This window comes from Capricornis sumatraensis, chromosome 16, assembly GCF_032405125.1.
Source record: "Capricornis sumatraensis isolate serow.1 chromosome 16, serow.2, whole genome shotgun sequence".
Taxonomy (NCBI): Eukaryota; Metazoa; Chordata; class Mammalia; order Artiodactyla; family Bovidae; genus Capricornis; species Capricornis sumatraensis.
The window spans coordinates 74,651,175-74,667,730 of NC_091084.1; the positions used below are offsets into that span (position 1 = coordinate 74,651,175).

Sequence of the window (16,556 nt, forward strand, 5' to 3'; positions counted from 1 at the left end):
GCGCCTCTCCTGCTAGTTCCCTGTACGCCAGGTGGTGTGCTAAGGACATGATGGGGAAGGCTGACCGGGGCAGATACTGAACAAGTAACAAAATGAAGTGTCATTACAGAGAAGTAGAGGTTGTCATGGAAATATCACAAGCAGACTATTAGAGAGGTTGGGCAGTGTGTCCAGTATTTTGACGCGCTGGTCCCACAAACTGTAAAAGTAGCAACAAGGTTTTGCATATGTGGGGGGATGATAATGAAGAAAAACTTAGAAGATGACATTTGATGGAAGGTGTGTAAGTCTAGATTTTTAGAAAAAGGGATCTCAGTGACTGAGGATATGAGGATTATTTTACAATGAATGAGAGGCAGTGGTCCGCCTCACATTGTCATACCTCCTGGCTTCTTAATACTTGATTTTTTTTTTTTTATTCTTCGATGCTTTACAAAGGTGTACAAAGTCTTATCCAGCATTTGGACTTCTTTTCAGACAGAAGGTTGGGCTGAATAGTTAAAGGTTCAGAACGTATAGTCCTAGGAACTTTGTTAGAACTGCGATTACTCAGGCTCCACCCCAAAACCCCTGAAAGAAAGTCCAGTGATGAAGACTAGCACTGTGTCCTTACAAACCCTCGAAGTGATTCTGGTGGACTTTCAAATTCGAGAATCATGCATCTTGCCCATGGTTACTGGCGATGGATGTCCAAGGCAGCCGTCGCTGTGAGCAGGTCGACGGTGTTTATAGGAAGTGATACGAAGTAGGAGGATGGAAGAAATGAGTTTTGAACGTCTGGTATGACCAACTTGGGGGAAAAATGGAAAAATGAAAGGAACGACCTTCTAGAACAAGCCTTGGCAAACTTTTTCTGTAACAGGCCAGATAGTAGCTATATTAGGCCTTATGAGCCATACGGTCTGTGTTACAACTTTTCAGCTCTGCGGTTGAAGCACAAAGGCAAATATAGATAACACACAAACAAGAGACCATGACTATGCTCCAATAAAACTTTATTTACAAAGACAAATGGAAGGCTGGGCAGTAGTTTACTGTCCCCTAGTCTAGCAGAATGACTTAAGGTTTTGGTTTATTGGTTTGGTTTTAACGGCAGAACCCCTTTTCTTCCTTAGAACTGTATAAAGCAGGAGTCTCTCTGATTGAAGAGTCTACCTCTTCCATGTCTCCTTTTCCTTGAAGTGGACCCTAAGGTTCTTCCTAAGAGCACATACTAATGACACTTACGTCCGGTGCTCTAACGTCTGAGCTTGGTGCCACCTAGGCATTGCCCTTGAATGAGCAGGTAGCCCTTCCTCAGCCAGTTTGGGCCTGTAACCAAGGCGTGGTGGTAGAAGGAACTGGGGGCCAGCCTGAGATCACGCCTGGGCCTGAGGTTCAGGAATTCTCTCCTTTGCTGCATTGCGTGGTCTCTCTCTGCAGGTTCCAGCCAGCCTGCTGAGGCCAGTGGGAACACCCAGAGTACGAGGGGCCCATCAGACACCCCCCACACGCCCTGTGTCCAGATGAGGGGCCAGGCCCTCAGATACCGCAGCATCCACACCCAGCTGATGGAGATGGTGCTGACCTTGCGGCAGACTGTGGAGGATCACATCACGCGGCTGACGACCAGACCTCAGCGGCAGGACCTGGCGCTGGAGGAGCAGTGGCACGGCCAGGCCATCAGGGAGCAGGAGGCGCTCCTGGGTCGCTTATTGTTCCAGATCGTCAGCTTCCTGCCAGCTGGGGCCCCAGGCGACCAGAGCGCCCAACCACCTCGCACGTCCACGGACTCCAGGGGTGATGTCGGAGGTGGGCAGCCAGTCCAAGCAAACAGGCAGACTGGCCAGATGCTCTACCAAGAGAGTGGTTTTGAAAATACAGTTATCAGCTATGACCTGTCCAACCGTGGGATTGACATCTCTGCCTTATACCGCTTGAGATTCCGGGACTATGACACCTACCAAGGAAACAAATACCACAAGGACAAGAACACCTTGGTGAGGATGGGGGGACAGGCTTGAGGGCCCCCATCACTGGGATTTACTGAGTCCTGTGCCAAGATCTGTGCGTCCTCATTGATTCTTCCCAGCCCCATGGAGTAGGTGCTATTGTCCCCTGTAGGTGAGGGGGGTGCACAGGAAAGTTGACAAGCTGAGTCTGGTTTCCCCTCCTGTCCTAGCTCTTATCTACCAGGAATCGCTGTGGTCACTGTGGTAAGTGAACCTACCCTTGTGGAACTCAAGTCTAGTAACAGATCTCAGCTGCTGGGGAAACAGATGTGAATAACGTTCCCAAGAGCACCAAGGGGCTGCCTGCTTTGGGTGGTCAGGGAAGATGGTTTAAAGGTTGAGTCCGTCAGTCAGGTGATGGGGGTGAGGGAGGGGTCTTCCAGGAAGGAGGAACAGCATGGGTGGAAGCTTCAAGGTGAGAAGAGCTTGGAGTGATTGGGAAAGGAGGCCTGTGTGGCTTGAGCAGAGATGGTGAGCGCTGTAACAGAGGTACAGATGGGATCGGGCCATTGTAAGATGTTGGGATGTTATCCCAATGGTGATGGGATCAAGAACAGGCTTCCAGCAAGGGAGGGTCCCAACAGTTCTCCAGCCAGAGGGCAGGGGGCTACAGTAGCCTCAGCTTTCCTTCTGTTCCCACCCAAGGGATATGTGGCCAATGGCCATCGGCTTTTCTGGGGCCAAATGAGTCGGGTATCCTGATCGGCCTCTGAGGGGCCGTGCCCCTTCTAGAAACTTGAAGGGGCCCTTTCATGTAAGTGGAGATGGCAGAGGTGATACAGGCAGGGCCTGGTTAAGGAGCCAGGCTCTGGGGCCTGTCAGGTGAGATGCTGCTCATCACCAAGGTCATGTGGCTAGTGTAGTTTTTTCAACCTTTCTGAGCTTTACTCTTTCAGCAGGAGATCAGAGCATTTTCTCAGGAGTTGTGAGAATCAAGGCAATTGACAGGAACCACTTAGTCTAATGTCTAGAATATAGGAGCTCAGAGAATGATGGCTGGTATATAATATAACTATCACTACTTACGTTGTGGGTTGGCCAAAAAGTTCATTCAGTTTTGAATAAAAATAAGACACTTTTCATTTTCACCGAGAACTTTATTAGAACAAGGTACTCACTAACTGAATGGACTTTCTGGCCCACCCAATATGGGGCTCTAAAGAGGGAAGTTTGCAAGCTGTTAAGATTTGGGAGAATTTGTGGAATTTTTTTTCTAGTATTAAGGTTGTCAAACATGGATTTTATTGCCTCATGGAGCAGGGAGACCTCCATTTGGGCTCATCCAGATGAGTAATTATGACCTGTTTAAAGAGGTCCCTGGTGGGCAGGGCAAGAAGACTGACCTTCGATTCTGCCTATCTCCAGGGCTACATTAACCTTGGTACCAGTGAGAACAAGCTCTGTACTGATCTTCTGGCTGAGAGGGTAAGACACGTTCCAGCCTGTGCTGGGACCCACCTTTAGGCCCAGGTCCCCCAAGAATGGGTCTTTTAGCACGTGGTAGACACAAGAATAAGACTTAGAAATTTGAGGAAGGGAGTGGGGAAATAGCTTCTAGAATAGCGCATCTAACCTGCTGACTGGCCTTGCTGTGTTGGGAAGTTTTCTCTGGATGGGTATGTGGTGGGTAAGCTGCCAAGGGAGCGTCTAGATCAAATCTAGGGTTGGGGAGGTTGTCAGACACTTCCCGGGGGAGATCTAGTTGTATAATCTTTGACACGAAGACTGAAGCTTCTGTTCATCAGGGAGCATGTAGCATAGATGCCCATTTCCCTCCGGGCGGCCCTGTGTTGTAGGGCAAACGCCCATGGGCATCCTAGGAGTAGGAGGAAGCCTCCTGGGCACCCCGGCCCGGCCGTGCTCACTCTCTGTTTGTCGACAGTTGAGTCAGAGTGACGTGACCTACATTGATGAAGACCTACTGCAGTACTCTGATTGGAGAGGGCAGCCATTGTAAGTAGCCCCTGAACCTGGGGTCTCCTGGTCTACAGGCACCCGTCCGCATCCAGGGAAAGACTCCCTGGTTCTCTGCGGGGTGCCTACCTATTTTGGGCGGTAATGACGTCTAGAAAATGCCTAGTGTAGACTATCAGAGCAGGCAAGCTGGTGCAGTAGAAACAGCGCTGCTCTGTCATTCAAGAGGCCCAAGCTTTTGTCCGTACTCTTCACATCTGTGTCTCCTGGGGTGTTGAGAGCCTTGGTCCCCGTTCATCCTGTAAGGACCCTGAGGTTGCATGCTCTGCTCTCGTGAAACGACTGAAGTCGAGGCTGTGGGGAAAGCCCAGGGCTGATCCTGGGAACGACCGGTCTGTCTGGGTCTGTCCACAGCCTGCGGAAAGAAGTGGCCCGGTTCCTGACCTTCTACTGTAAGACACCTGAGCCCCTTGACCCAGAAAATGTGAGTCTCTTCCCAGCCTTCCTGACACCCTGGTGGAGGACCGTATTCTTGGGGACCTCTGCATTTCCAGAAGAGCCTCTGAGTTGGGGCAGGGTGGAGGCCAGTGGGTCCTCGCTGAGGAGACTCCCCGCGGGGAGGGAGATGGGGGACCGATCCCTCTTACAAGGATTGGTTTTCAACTTCTGCCTTCTGTGTGTCTTCTCCAGGTGGTCATTCTAAACGGCTGCTCCGCTGTCTGCTCTGCTCTGGCCATGGTTCTGTGTGATCCAGGTGGTAAGTCAGTGGGATCTGCGCTCCCTCAGGGACATAGCCCCACGTAGGCAGGCATACATGGGCCCTGGGCCCTGAGGGAGAAGAGGGTCTTGACTGAAGACCTTTCTCCTGAAGCACTGGGGTGCCTCCTGGACCGATTAGAGCATCTTCCTACTTCTTCTGCAGGAGTGAGGGATTTGAATTCCCATTTAATATGGGCATGTTACAGGCCTCCAGTCTGCCCCAGGAATGGTGACATCTGGAGCCAACTCTGTCTAGTATTAGTCAGACTTTTGGTCTCAACCCCAATACAGAGAGTCCTAGTCAACTGGCTTAGACAATACAGATGTTCTGTCTCTTCAACACACAGCAAGTTGTGTGTCTCTGGAGACTCCCTGGTGGCGCTAGTGGTAAAGAACCTGCCTGCCAGTGCAGGAGACTTCAGAGACTCGGGTTCAGTCCCTGGGTTGGGAAGATCCCTTGGAAGAGGGCACGGTAACCCACTCCAGTATTCTTCCTGGAGGATCCCATGGACAGAGGAGCCTGGTGGGCTATAGTCCATAGGGTCGCAAAGAGTTGGACATGACTGAAGCAACTTCAACAAACAAAAACACCGAAATAAAAAACTAGGTTCTAGATCAAGTAAAGCTTGAGAGATCTGTTCTTGGTCTCCTTAATGATGCCGCTGAACAATTTGAAATAAGAAACTCAGATTTCTTGATGAGCCTACTGCATGGGACACTTGTTACCAAGATGGCCAGTTTCACTGGAAGGGGTGGGTCCTTGATTAGCTCATCAAGGAGGCCAAATGGATGGAAAGAAAATAACACATGAAGTCACCAAGTCCGGAAGAGCTGAGCCACGTAGAGAAATGAGAGCCCTCTCTGCGTGTGGACCTCTGCCTCCAGTGTCGGCCTGGAGCTGACAAGACTTGCGGATGGCTCATGCTCTACCTGCTGCAAGCCTAGCTTGAGTCCCTGGATTCCGAGTAACTTGCAGCAGTATTCTCCCCTTTTCTCTTCTAGTGTACCCACAAAGAAGAAACTTGGGTTTTGTTTTCCTAAATAACATTTTTAAGAGTAGATTATGTATAGAGCACTGGCTTATCATAGCTCAGATGGTAAGAAATCTGGCTGCAATGCAAGAGACCTGGGTTCCAGCCGTGGGTCAGGAAGATCCCCTGGAGAAGGAAATGGCAACCCACTCCAGTCGTCTTGTATGGGGAATTCCATGGACAGAGGAGCCTGGCAGGCTACAGTCCATGGGGTTGCAGAGTTGGACGCGACTGATCGGCTAACACTTACACTTACGTATACAGAGCCTGTGCTGCAAAGCGCTCACCCCTAAGTAGGAGGGATTACACAGGAAACCTTCTCTGAGGGGTGTGTTGCTGCTGATCTGGGGGACTGCACTGGGAGACCCTGAACTAACGGCACTGTCTGTCTGCTTCCAGAGGCCTTTCTAGTCCCCACCCCCTCCCATGGGGGCTTCGCCTTTAGTACCCACCTGTATGCGAAAGTCAAGCTGGTTCCTGTCCACCTGGAGAGTCAGGTCAGTGTCGGTTCAGTGTCGACTGGTAGACTGGTTCTACCGACCCAGGCAAGGGAATGGTCTAGACATTGCCAAGGTGGAGGTTGGTTTTGCTTTTCTCCTGTATAAGTTATGGGAGAAGGATGGCGAAATTGGGCCAAAAGGGCACGTGGGACTAGTCCCTGGGTATGAAGGGAAAGGATTGTTCAGGGTTTCTAGGAATGAGGAATCCAGGCCTGGAAGCTTCCAGATATGTGGTTCTCAGGCTGGATCTGTCTTCCAGGTCACTGAGGCAAACGACTATCCTTTCCAGCTCACTGTGGATAAGCTGGAGCAAGCCCTGCTCAGGGCTAAGATTGAGGTGAGGTGGGAACCGGGTCTCCAGGGTGGGCACTGCTGCTCCGGAAAGGGGCTGAATATGGAGACAGTGGGATAACTTGTTCACCAAGACAGTGTGGGTGCCTTCTTCAAAAGAGGCAGTGTCCCAGGGCACATCCCCCGAGGAGCCCTGAGCCTGGCTGTGGGCCCCCAGAGCTCCTTCCTAGTCCCCTCTGTGGGCACCATGCTAGTTGCTCCTCCAATTGCCCACTGAGCCCTTGATAAGGGGTCCGATCCTACTCGGTGCCCTGGCCTTGACCTTCAGCTGAACTTGATGTAGAGGTGAAGGATTTGTGTTCACTTGGTTATGCTTGGTACTTTTCAGGGGAAAAAGGTCAGAGGTCTTGTGCTAATGAACCCTCAGAATCCTCTGGGAGACGTCTACTCCCAAGACTCCATGATGGAATATCTGGAATTTGCCAAGAAGTATGACTTCCACCCCCTTGAGATGAAGTCTGTAAGAAGGGTTCCCATCACTCACAGTCAAGGAGTCAGAACCGGAAATAATATACCCTAAGTGTTCTCACTGTGTAGTATACTTTCTGCAGTCATGGACAACTAACAGAAATGGACATGAAGGAAAAGGCACCCACGTGCTCACTGCTTCAGACCGCCACTTCCCTCCTAGCCTTTGCTTGTGTGCACATACCCACATAACAGTCACACACCCTGCTATTTCCCACCCCTCATAGCATAAGCTCTTCCTGCATCCATTTCCCAAACTCCTTGGCTTGAGGTGCCAAGGAAGGTGTCTCTCTAGAATTTTCCTGTCCCTGTTTCTAAGAACATGTTAACATCAGTTATTAATATCTCTGAAGTCTGGAAATAGCCTTCTTAGGGTAGATAATCTTCCACGGTTGAGAAGAAACGTGTATTCAAACTTCATAACACATCCAGACCAACTGATGGTGGCCCATGGGGATAAGAGGAAGAGTGCTGGGGGTGCTCTCCATGCCAGCTCTAGCACGGGCTAGGGGAGGGATTAGCGTTCTAGCTCAGAAACCAGTTTCTTCCTGTGAAACAGAAGTAACAGTACAGCTTCAGACTGCTGGGAGGATAAAGAAGATAAGGCAGGTGTGCATTTAGCCCACTTCATATCCCTGTTTGAACCAGACCCTAGGTGGGAGCTCTTTTTTTAAAATTTTGTTTGTTTATGAACTGCACCGGGTCTTAGTTGTGGCACACAGGATCTAGTTTTCTGACCAGGGATTGAATCTGAGCCCCTTGCATTGGGAGCCTGGAGCCTTAGCCACTGAACTACTGGGAAGTCCTGGTAGTGCCTGACTATACCAGCGGAGATGTCTCTGGGACGTCCAGCCCCTACCACGGGTCTCTACTTGATGGTTGAAGCGTGGGGCCGGATGTTCTCACGCATGTCCCTCAGGTCCTGTCCCTTTCTAGTACCCCCAAGTCAGGATAGAAGGTCCCCTCTGGTGAAGGAGAGGCCCCCTTCTACCTTTCCACACCTCTTGGAAACTTTGGATGGGCTTCTGGGGCCTTAGGAGTGTCTGATCTGTGTTCAGAAAAGCCTAACAAATGAGGTGTGAGTTACAATTGGAGCCTAGATAATCGTTCTCTTTCACCCAACCTGTAGGTACAACCTCCACGTGATTGTAGATGAGATGTACATGCTCTCTGTGTTTGATGAAGCCATCACATTCCACAGTGTTCTGAGCATGAAGAGGTGAGTTGGTCTCAGTGGGAGCTAGGAACGAGAACCATGAAGCTCCTGCTTTTTCAGGGTGAGTCCATGGGCAGTAAACTCCTTTGGCTATGAGCCAAGAATTGAGCTTAGAGCCCCCAGGAGTGTGAAAGTGAGCAAAGCATCATTTGTCCTCCAAAGTGTCTTCTCTAAATGCCGCTTTGTACATGAGATAGTTTAAGAAGAGGGTAGAATGAGCATGGTCAAAAGTCACGATGAAGCCCTACAGAAGGTCAGGGCTTCTTGATAAGTAGTGCACAGGGAAAGAAGAGAAATAGAGGAGAACTTTCTTCAGGGTTGGTATTTGGGCCTAGGACAGGATCCAGCAGGCAAAGCAAGAGAAGAACATGCCTAGTGGATGGAACAGTTTCACCAAAGGTGGGGCAGAAAGAAAGAGGTGAACACATTTTTGAAATGTTTGGAAAGTCTAGAAATGGTGGCCCACTTGCATGAGGAGCCAACTGCCAAGAAGGTGGCTTTTGGACTCGTTATAGGAAGACCCTGAGCCAGGCTGAGAGTCCTCAAGTACCTTCAGTGGGCACATGAGAGCTCTCCCATCTGGTTCGGCAAGGATACCTTTTGTTGACTTCCTGGCTTAACTGGGGCAACTGTGTCTTGGACTTTGGGTCCCCAGGCCCTTCTGTCTAGGAAGGCCCTCAAGGCCACCTTCATCTTCCCTTCATAGACTGCATGTCATCATCCTTCAAGTATTTCTCCATCATCTTGACTCTTTCCTTTCCAGTTTGCCTGACCCCAACAAGACCCACGTGATCTGGGGCGCCAGTAAGGTGAGCCCCAGCCGCCTGTCCTTGGGTAGGGAAGGAAGTGGAGCCAGGAGCGGAAGGCAGACCCACCGGGTATCCCCTTCCCTTCTTCTCTTCCTCTAGGATTTCTGCATCTCTGGCTTCCGCTTTGGTGCCCTGTACACCCACAACAGGGAGGTGGCCTCTGCCATGAGCTGCTTCGGCTACCTCCACAGCATCTCTGGCATCGCCCAGTACAAGCTGCGTCAGCTGCTTCAGGACAGAGGTACCGAGCCCCGTCCCAGGCTGGACATCGTGGCCACCGGAATTTCTGGGTCTGCATGGGCCTCTGACATGGCTTCAGTATACTGAGAGCCTGTTCACTGTCTCGGGTTTAACAGTGGCAGGACGGGATGTTTATAGGAGGGCAGATGCAGTTGGGTACAGAAAGAAGACAGAGATGCTGGTCTAAAACTGACCATCTGACAGCTTGTGCTCTGCTTGCAAAAGGGATAGTCAATTGTACTCTAGGACTTGAAGGTGGGAACTTCAGAGACTGGCCTTTACAGGAAGGTCAATTTTTCCTCCCATTTAGGTGGCGCAGTTGGTGAAGAATTTGCTTGCCAATGAAGGAGATGCAGGTTGGATTCTGTGTCTGGAAGGTCCCCTGGAGGAAGAAATAGCAACCCACTCCTGTATTCTTGCCTGGAAAATTCCATGGACAGAGGAGCATGGCGGGCTACAGTCCATGGGGTGGCAGAGTTGGATACAACTGAGCACTGAGCATAAATCTGGCTTATTTCAGGCAAAGATTACCAAAGAACAGCTGACTCTTCAAATACGACTTAACTTCATCTTCCAGGGTGGCCAAAGGAGAGGCCGTTTGGGCAAGCTGGTGCTCCTACATCTATGGCACCTGAATTTACCTTCCCTCTTAGATCTTAAGTGAATGCGGCTTCAGAGGGAATTTCCCACCTTTAATACCATGGTTCAAACTTAGATAAGAGCTCCCTTTTAAAAATTCCCTGTCATAGAGCAGATGCCAGGCCCAAGGATTTAAATTGAGAGCAGGGATACAGGAAACAAAGTTATCAGATAAATCTGATTTAGAAAACAATCTGCTTTCAGCTTTGGGTGGAGAAAGTGGTAGATAGGAGAAATCCAACTGGATGCCTCCCTGCAAGGTGCCAGGCCCTCTGATATTTGGTGGAAACCAGATTCCCAGCTTCTTGAACACTGGTTCTCAAATCTTGGATGCACGTGGGAATTATCTCATGAAGTTGCTCAGTCCTGTCCAACTCTTTGCAACCCCATGGACTGTAGCCCACCAGCCTCCTCCATCCATGGGATTTTCTAGGCAAGAATACTGGAGTGGGTGGCCATTTCCTTCTCCAGGGGATCTTACCTACCTGGGGATCGAACCCGGGTCTCCTGCATTGCGGGCAGACGCTTTACCATCTGAGCCACCAGGGAATCCCTCCTGGAGAATTTAAATACCGATTTGTAGGGAATTAGGGAATTTAGTCATTCAGTCGTGTCCGACTTTTTGTGACCCCATGGATTGTAGCCTGCCAGGCTCCTCTGTCCATGGAATTTTCCAGGCAAGAATACTGGAGTGGGTTGCCCTTTCCTTCTCCAGGAGATCTTCCCAATCCAGGGATCGATCCCAGGTCTCCTGCATTGCAGGCAGATGCTTTACCATCTGAGCTACTAGGGAAGCCCAATGTGTAGGCTGCATCCACAAAGATTTTGAGTTAGATGTCTGGGGATATAATCTGGTCCATTATGCCTTTTAAAATCTCCCCAGGTGGTTCTAAAGTGCTGCCAATGCTGAGAATGGTTGTGCTAGGATCATCCCCAAGCATAATGAGGTTCTTCACAGTCCATTTGTTAGGGTCTAAAGCAGAAGGTGCAGAGAAGGCAATGGCACCCCACTTCAGTACTCTTGCCTGGAAAATCCCATGGACAGAGGAGCCTGGTGGGCTGCAGTCCATGTGGTTGCTAAGACTCGGGCATGACTGAGTGACTTTACTTTCACTTTTCACTTTCATGCATTGGAGAAGGAAATGGCAACCCACTCCAGTGTTCTTGCCTGGAGAATCCCAGGGACAAAGGGGCCTAGTGGGCTGCCGTCTATGGGGTCACACAGAGTCTGACACGACTGAAGTGACTTAGCGTCAACAGCAGCAGCAAAGCAGAAGGTGAGGGAACTATGAGTAGCAGCTACTTGCCCGGTTGACAACAGCAGCATCAACCCCATTTAGGGGACACCTCAACTTCTTGCCTCAAGGGTGTAAATTCAAACATAACCTGACTACACAACTATTGAGAAGCCCACTATCCCCACCTTACACAATGGAAGTGGTGTCGTGGGTGGTGGTGTTTAGTTGCTAATCGTGTCTGACTCTTTGTGACCCCGTGGACTGTAGCCCTGGGATCCTCTGCCCATGGGATCCTCTGCCCATGGGATCCTCTGCCCATGGGATCCTCTGCCCATGGGATCCTCTGCCCATGGGATCCTCTGCCCATGGGATCCTCTGCCCATGGGATCCTCTGCCCATGGGATTCTCCAGGCAAGAATACTGAAGTGGGTAGCCATTCCACTCTCCAGGGTATCTTCCCTACCCAGGAAACAAACCTGTGCCTCCTGCATTGGCAGGTGGGTTCTTTACCACTGAGCCACAGGAAAGCCCAGGTGTTAGGTACGATCAGCTCAAATATGATGCAGTCAGGGTTGGATAGAATCGGCAGGCATGAAGTCCAGGGAGGGAGCATTTGGTCAGGAGCCCTCTGGCAGATGTCAGCCCTGAAGTATGTAACGGCTCTCTTCCTCCATCCGCTCAGAATGGATTGACAATATATACCTGCCCAGCTATCACTTCCGGCTGCAGGAGGCTCACAAGTATGTCACTCACAAGCTAAAGGCATTGAAGGTCCCTTTTCTCAATCGTGGCTCCGGCCTCTATGTCTGGATCAACTTGAAACAGGTGAGCTCTGGGAGTGAAGACGGGTGTTAAAGGGCAGATCTGCCGGCTGGGTCTTGAGCTCAGCTCTGTCTCTCCTCCCCAGTACCTGGACCCGTGCACGTTTGACGAAGAGCTGCTCCTCCATCGCCGCTTCCTGGACCACAAGCTGATCTTGTCCCCGGGCAAGACCTTCATGTGTAAGGAGCCTGGCTGGTTCCGCCTCGTCTTTGCAGCCAGGCCCCACCTGCTAAGAAGCGGTGAGTGGAGCTGACCTGCCAGTCCTGGCATCCTTCACAGATGCCCCAGCCACTCCTCTGTAACCCAGGAGTGGAGTCACTCCTTATTCACCTTTAGCAGCCTACATAGCTCCAGTCCTTCTAGGCCCTCTGTTACCACTTTCATACCTTCAAGTGAAAGTGAAAGTCGCTCATTCATGTCCGACTCTTTGTGACCCCACGCACTGTAGTCCATGGAAGTCTTCAGGCCAGGATACTGGAGTGGGTAGCCTTTCCCTTCTCCAGGGGATCTTCTCAACCCAGGGATTGAACCCAGGTCTCCCACATTGCAAGCAGATTATTTACCAGCTGAGCCACAAGGGAAGCCCATATCTTTAAGCTCCTTTGCAAATGAGAAACTGTTAGGCACTTGAAGTATATTATACTCTTGGTATGTCAGGTCTGTGTGTGTCGCTGAAGAGGTGCTGCGACTGTAAGCTATCCAGAAATGGAGCTCTGCCCATGCAGAACTTGCCAGCTACCAGGTGAGATAGATAGCACGTGATCCAGAAGTCCCTGTGTGCTATACTGTGGCGCTGCGATTCTCCTCTGAAGGTTACAGAAACATGACAATCATTTTATCTATTGCATCTCAGCACATGCAGGTCACTGTTCTACCTGCTGGGAACATAGCAATGAATATTTATGTTACATATCTTTTGGGCTAATGTGGAAAATAGACCGAGGGAAGGGCCACTATAGGCAGACAGAAAATGAGGCCAAGGCTATAAGCTGCTGCTGCTGCTGCTAAGTCGCTTCAGTCGTGTCCAACTCTGTGCGACCCCATAGATGGCAGCCCAGCAGGCTCCCCCGTCCCTGGAATTCTCCAGGCAAGAACACTGGAGTGGGCTGCCATGTCCTTCTCCAATGCATGAAAGTGAAAAGTGAAAGTGAAGTCACTCAGGCGTGTCCGACTCTTAGCAACCCCGTGGACTGCAGCCTACCAGGCTCCTCTGTCCATGGGATTTTCAAGGCGAGAGTACTGGAGTGGGGTGCCATTGCCTCCTCCAGGCTAGAAGCTAGGTGACAGGATTTGATCTTGAGTCATGAAGGTAATCTGGCAGGCAGGGGCTGTGACAGTGAAGCCAAAAGGAGCCATGGGGGACGTGGCAGGAAGACTTGAAATCTGTCCCCCAAAAGGGAAGGCTCAAGTGCAGCATCCCTGAGGCAGACATTCTGTGGTGGTCTACTAGGACCTGCATGTACCTGGGGCCCATGTGCACACCCGCTAAGTATTTCTCTGTCTTCATTTGGACCCTCTAGCCATGCGTCGGTTCCAGCAGGTGCTAGCGGAGCAGGCGCAGGATTGCAGAGTGAAGCTGCTGGAGGATGCAATGAAGGAGGAAGTGTCTGCCTCTCAGCCAGAGGCTCCAGCCAGTCCCGCTCTCAGGAAGTCCTGATGTCAGCCTCGGATCTGGAAGGCTGGCCGCTGGCCTGGAGCTGTGACCAAACAGTGGGCTCCTCCGGGCATGAGTGCGTTTGACCCACCATCAGCCCGCTTAAGCATCTGTCATTTTGGAAGCTTTCCATCTTCTTAGTCTCTAGGAGCCATTGCGTATGTGCAAAATGTTTTTATGGGGATTCTGGTGGGAAAGCCTAGAGGAGGAATAAAGGGAGCTCTCTGGGCCCCTGTTTAGGTGGGTTAACTTTTATATTCTGTATCTAATAAATTCCATATTATTTAAATTGCAGGCCTGTTTTATTTCACATTCTTCATATGACCTTTTGGGAGCTAGATGATTTTAAAACTTAATTTTTAATTAAATTTAAATTACATATTATATTTAGTTTTGAAATTCTAAAGCAGGTAAAGCAGATTATATGTGAAGAACACTTTCTAGGGCAGGCCAGAAAGGAAGGGAAATCATGATCCCCAATTGGTAGAACATTTTATAGGTGTTGGATGTAGTGTCCCATAGGATCCTTACATAATCACACTCACCTCAGACACATGTGACTCCGTGGTAGAGTGAGAGGATAGTTTCAAATGTTTCTGCCTTCAGATATGAGTTCTCTCCATTTTTGCCTTTTTGAAAGGCTTTTAAAATGAATCTCTGGTGATAGGCCTGAATGAAGTCTTCCATTTTCATCTCTAGGGTTTTCAACTGTTCAAATCATACCTCCTGAGCATTTCTCTGCAAAACATTTGCACATCTGAGCTTTAGTCTGAGCATCAGAGTGGTGAAATGGGCAGAGTAGGGGCTACTACCATCTTATAGATGTTGGAAGAACTATTAGCAGCCACTGATGGCTTTGATCAGTCACTTGGGTTTGGGATCATCCTCACTCTCTTGGGCCGCTTTGCAAGCCCACCAACAAATCCTGATTCTTTAAGACTTTGACAGCAGGCAAGTTTCTTTAGAAATAAACTTGAGTAGCAGACACAGAAAGAGAATTCTCTGGTTGCATGAAGGATTTCATGAGACCAGAAGAGATGATTTTCCCTCTCTTCAATATATATGTCTCTTATTTTTCTGTTGTAATTTCGTGGCCGAGAACCTCAAGTACACAGTTGAATTAAAAAGTAAGAACATTCTTGCCTTGTTCTCAATCTTAACAGGATCGCGTTTGGTCTCTCATAAGTATAATGTTACTGGAAATATTCTTCATACTGCCTTTACCAGATAGAAGAATTTCCTTCAGTTCCTAGTTTGCTGAAAGTTTTACCATAAATGTGTGTTCAGTTTTTACCAGATGTTTTTGCCTGTACTTTTAGAGATAATATAATTCTTTTAGTTATTAATGTGATGAAATTATATTGATTAAAAAACATTATAGTCCTGCAATAGCCCCGTAGAGTCATGATGCATCACCTTTTTATATATCGTTGGATTTGGCTTTGATGTTAAAAATTTTACATCTATTTTCATGAAGGATATTGTTATAATTTTCTTTCCTGATATTGAAATGAATTTTTTGATCAGTTAATTTAAATGTTTATCGATTGTATTAATATTTTCCAAAGACCCAACTTTTTATTTCATTGACTTTTTTTTCCACCCCTATATGTTTCTCTTCTGTTTCATTTCTACTTTTTATTTCCTTTTTTAAACTTTGGGTTCAATTTGTTGTTTTTCTAGCTTTTTAGTAGGGAAGACTAGACCAAAATTTTTTTAAAGTTATTGATTTCTCTCCAAGCATTGCTCTAGCAACATCCCATAAATTTTGATAAGTTGAGTTTTTATGATCATTAAGTTTTCTACTTTTCCTTGTGATTTCTTCAGTTCTGTCACTCAGTTGTGTCCAACTCTATAATGTATTTAGCAAATATTTAGTTTCCAAATATTTGGGGTCCTTCAGCTATCTTTGTTAATGATTTCTAGTTTAATTCCTTTGTGATTAGAGAACAGAAACTACTAATTTCAATCCTTTGAAACTGAGACATTTTAGGGCCAAGTATATGGGGGCTTCCACCCATGGCCGCTCAAAGGTAAAGAGTCCGCCTGCAATGCAGGAGACTTGGGCTTGATCCCTGGGTTGGGAAGATCCCCAGGAGAAGGGAATGGCAACCCACTCCAATATTCTTGCCTGAAGAATCCCATGGACAGAGGAGCCTGGCTGGCTACAGTCTATGGGGTCACAAAGAGTTGGACACGATTGAGCCACTAACACTTCCATTCTTAGCTATAACTTTTGACTTTTTAAAAACTGTTTGCTCTAGATACTATATATACATGTATATATGTGTATATATGTATGTATACATATGTGTGCATACATATACATGTGTGTATACATATACATGTGTGTGCATACATATGTGCATATACGCGTGTGCATACATATGTGCATATATATGTATGCTAAGTTGCTTCAGTCGTGTCTGATATATATTATTACATACATAATATATAAATAATATACTTCCCATATATGTATGTATGTATATATATGTATATATATACACAGACACACATATACTGTATTGACGGATCCTGCTAGGTTTTTTTTTTCCCCATGGGAAAAGGAGAATTTTACCCTAAGGCTCTGCGTAGGCCCAGGTCCTGGGTGGTCTAGTTCTTTTCCAAAGTCTCAGAATGTATAGGTCTAAGGTAGAGTTCAACAAGTGTTCTATAGTACGAAAGGAGGAGGAGAAATGACAAACTCAGGTCAAAAGCTCTCTCAGCAGAAGGATGTTTTAAGGATGCACACGCCTTAATCCTAAAGGCTTTTCCATAGGCCCCAACCAGGCATCTATTTGCCCAGTAACCCTGGTAACTGCCTTAAAATGGGTAAGCTAAGGCCTGGAGGCAGAGGAAGGCGCCGGCGTTTGTGGGGCGGGGAGACCTGGTCGGGAAGGCGGTCAGCGCGCCGAGGCCGT

The 16,556-nt window shown here is 48.5% G+C and overlaps 1 protein-coding gene across 1 annotated transcript; it reads left to right on the forward strand.

Moving 5' to 3' along the window:
* Nucleotides 1-682: 682 nt before the first annotated feature.
* ACCSL (1-aminocyclopropane-1-carboxylate synthase homolog (inactive) like) lies at nucleotides 683-13,635 on the forward strand. The gene is made up of 15 exons (XM_068988049.1): nucleotides 683-722; nucleotides 1,423-1,979; nucleotides 3,357-3,416; nucleotides 3,874-3,944; nucleotides 4,320-4,389; nucleotides 4,596-4,662; nucleotides 6,095-6,192; nucleotides 6,455-6,532; nucleotides 6,875-6,975; nucleotides 8,144-8,233; nucleotides 8,994-9,039; nucleotides 9,139-9,280; nucleotides 11,839-11,981; nucleotides 12,064-12,217; nucleotides 13,499-13,635. The coding sequence occupies exons 1-15, from the start codon at nucleotides 683-685 to the stop codon at nucleotides 13,633-13,635; spliced, it is 1,854 nt and encodes a 617-aa protein (XP_068844150.1).
* Nucleotides 13,636-16,556: the final 2,921 nt, after the last annotated feature.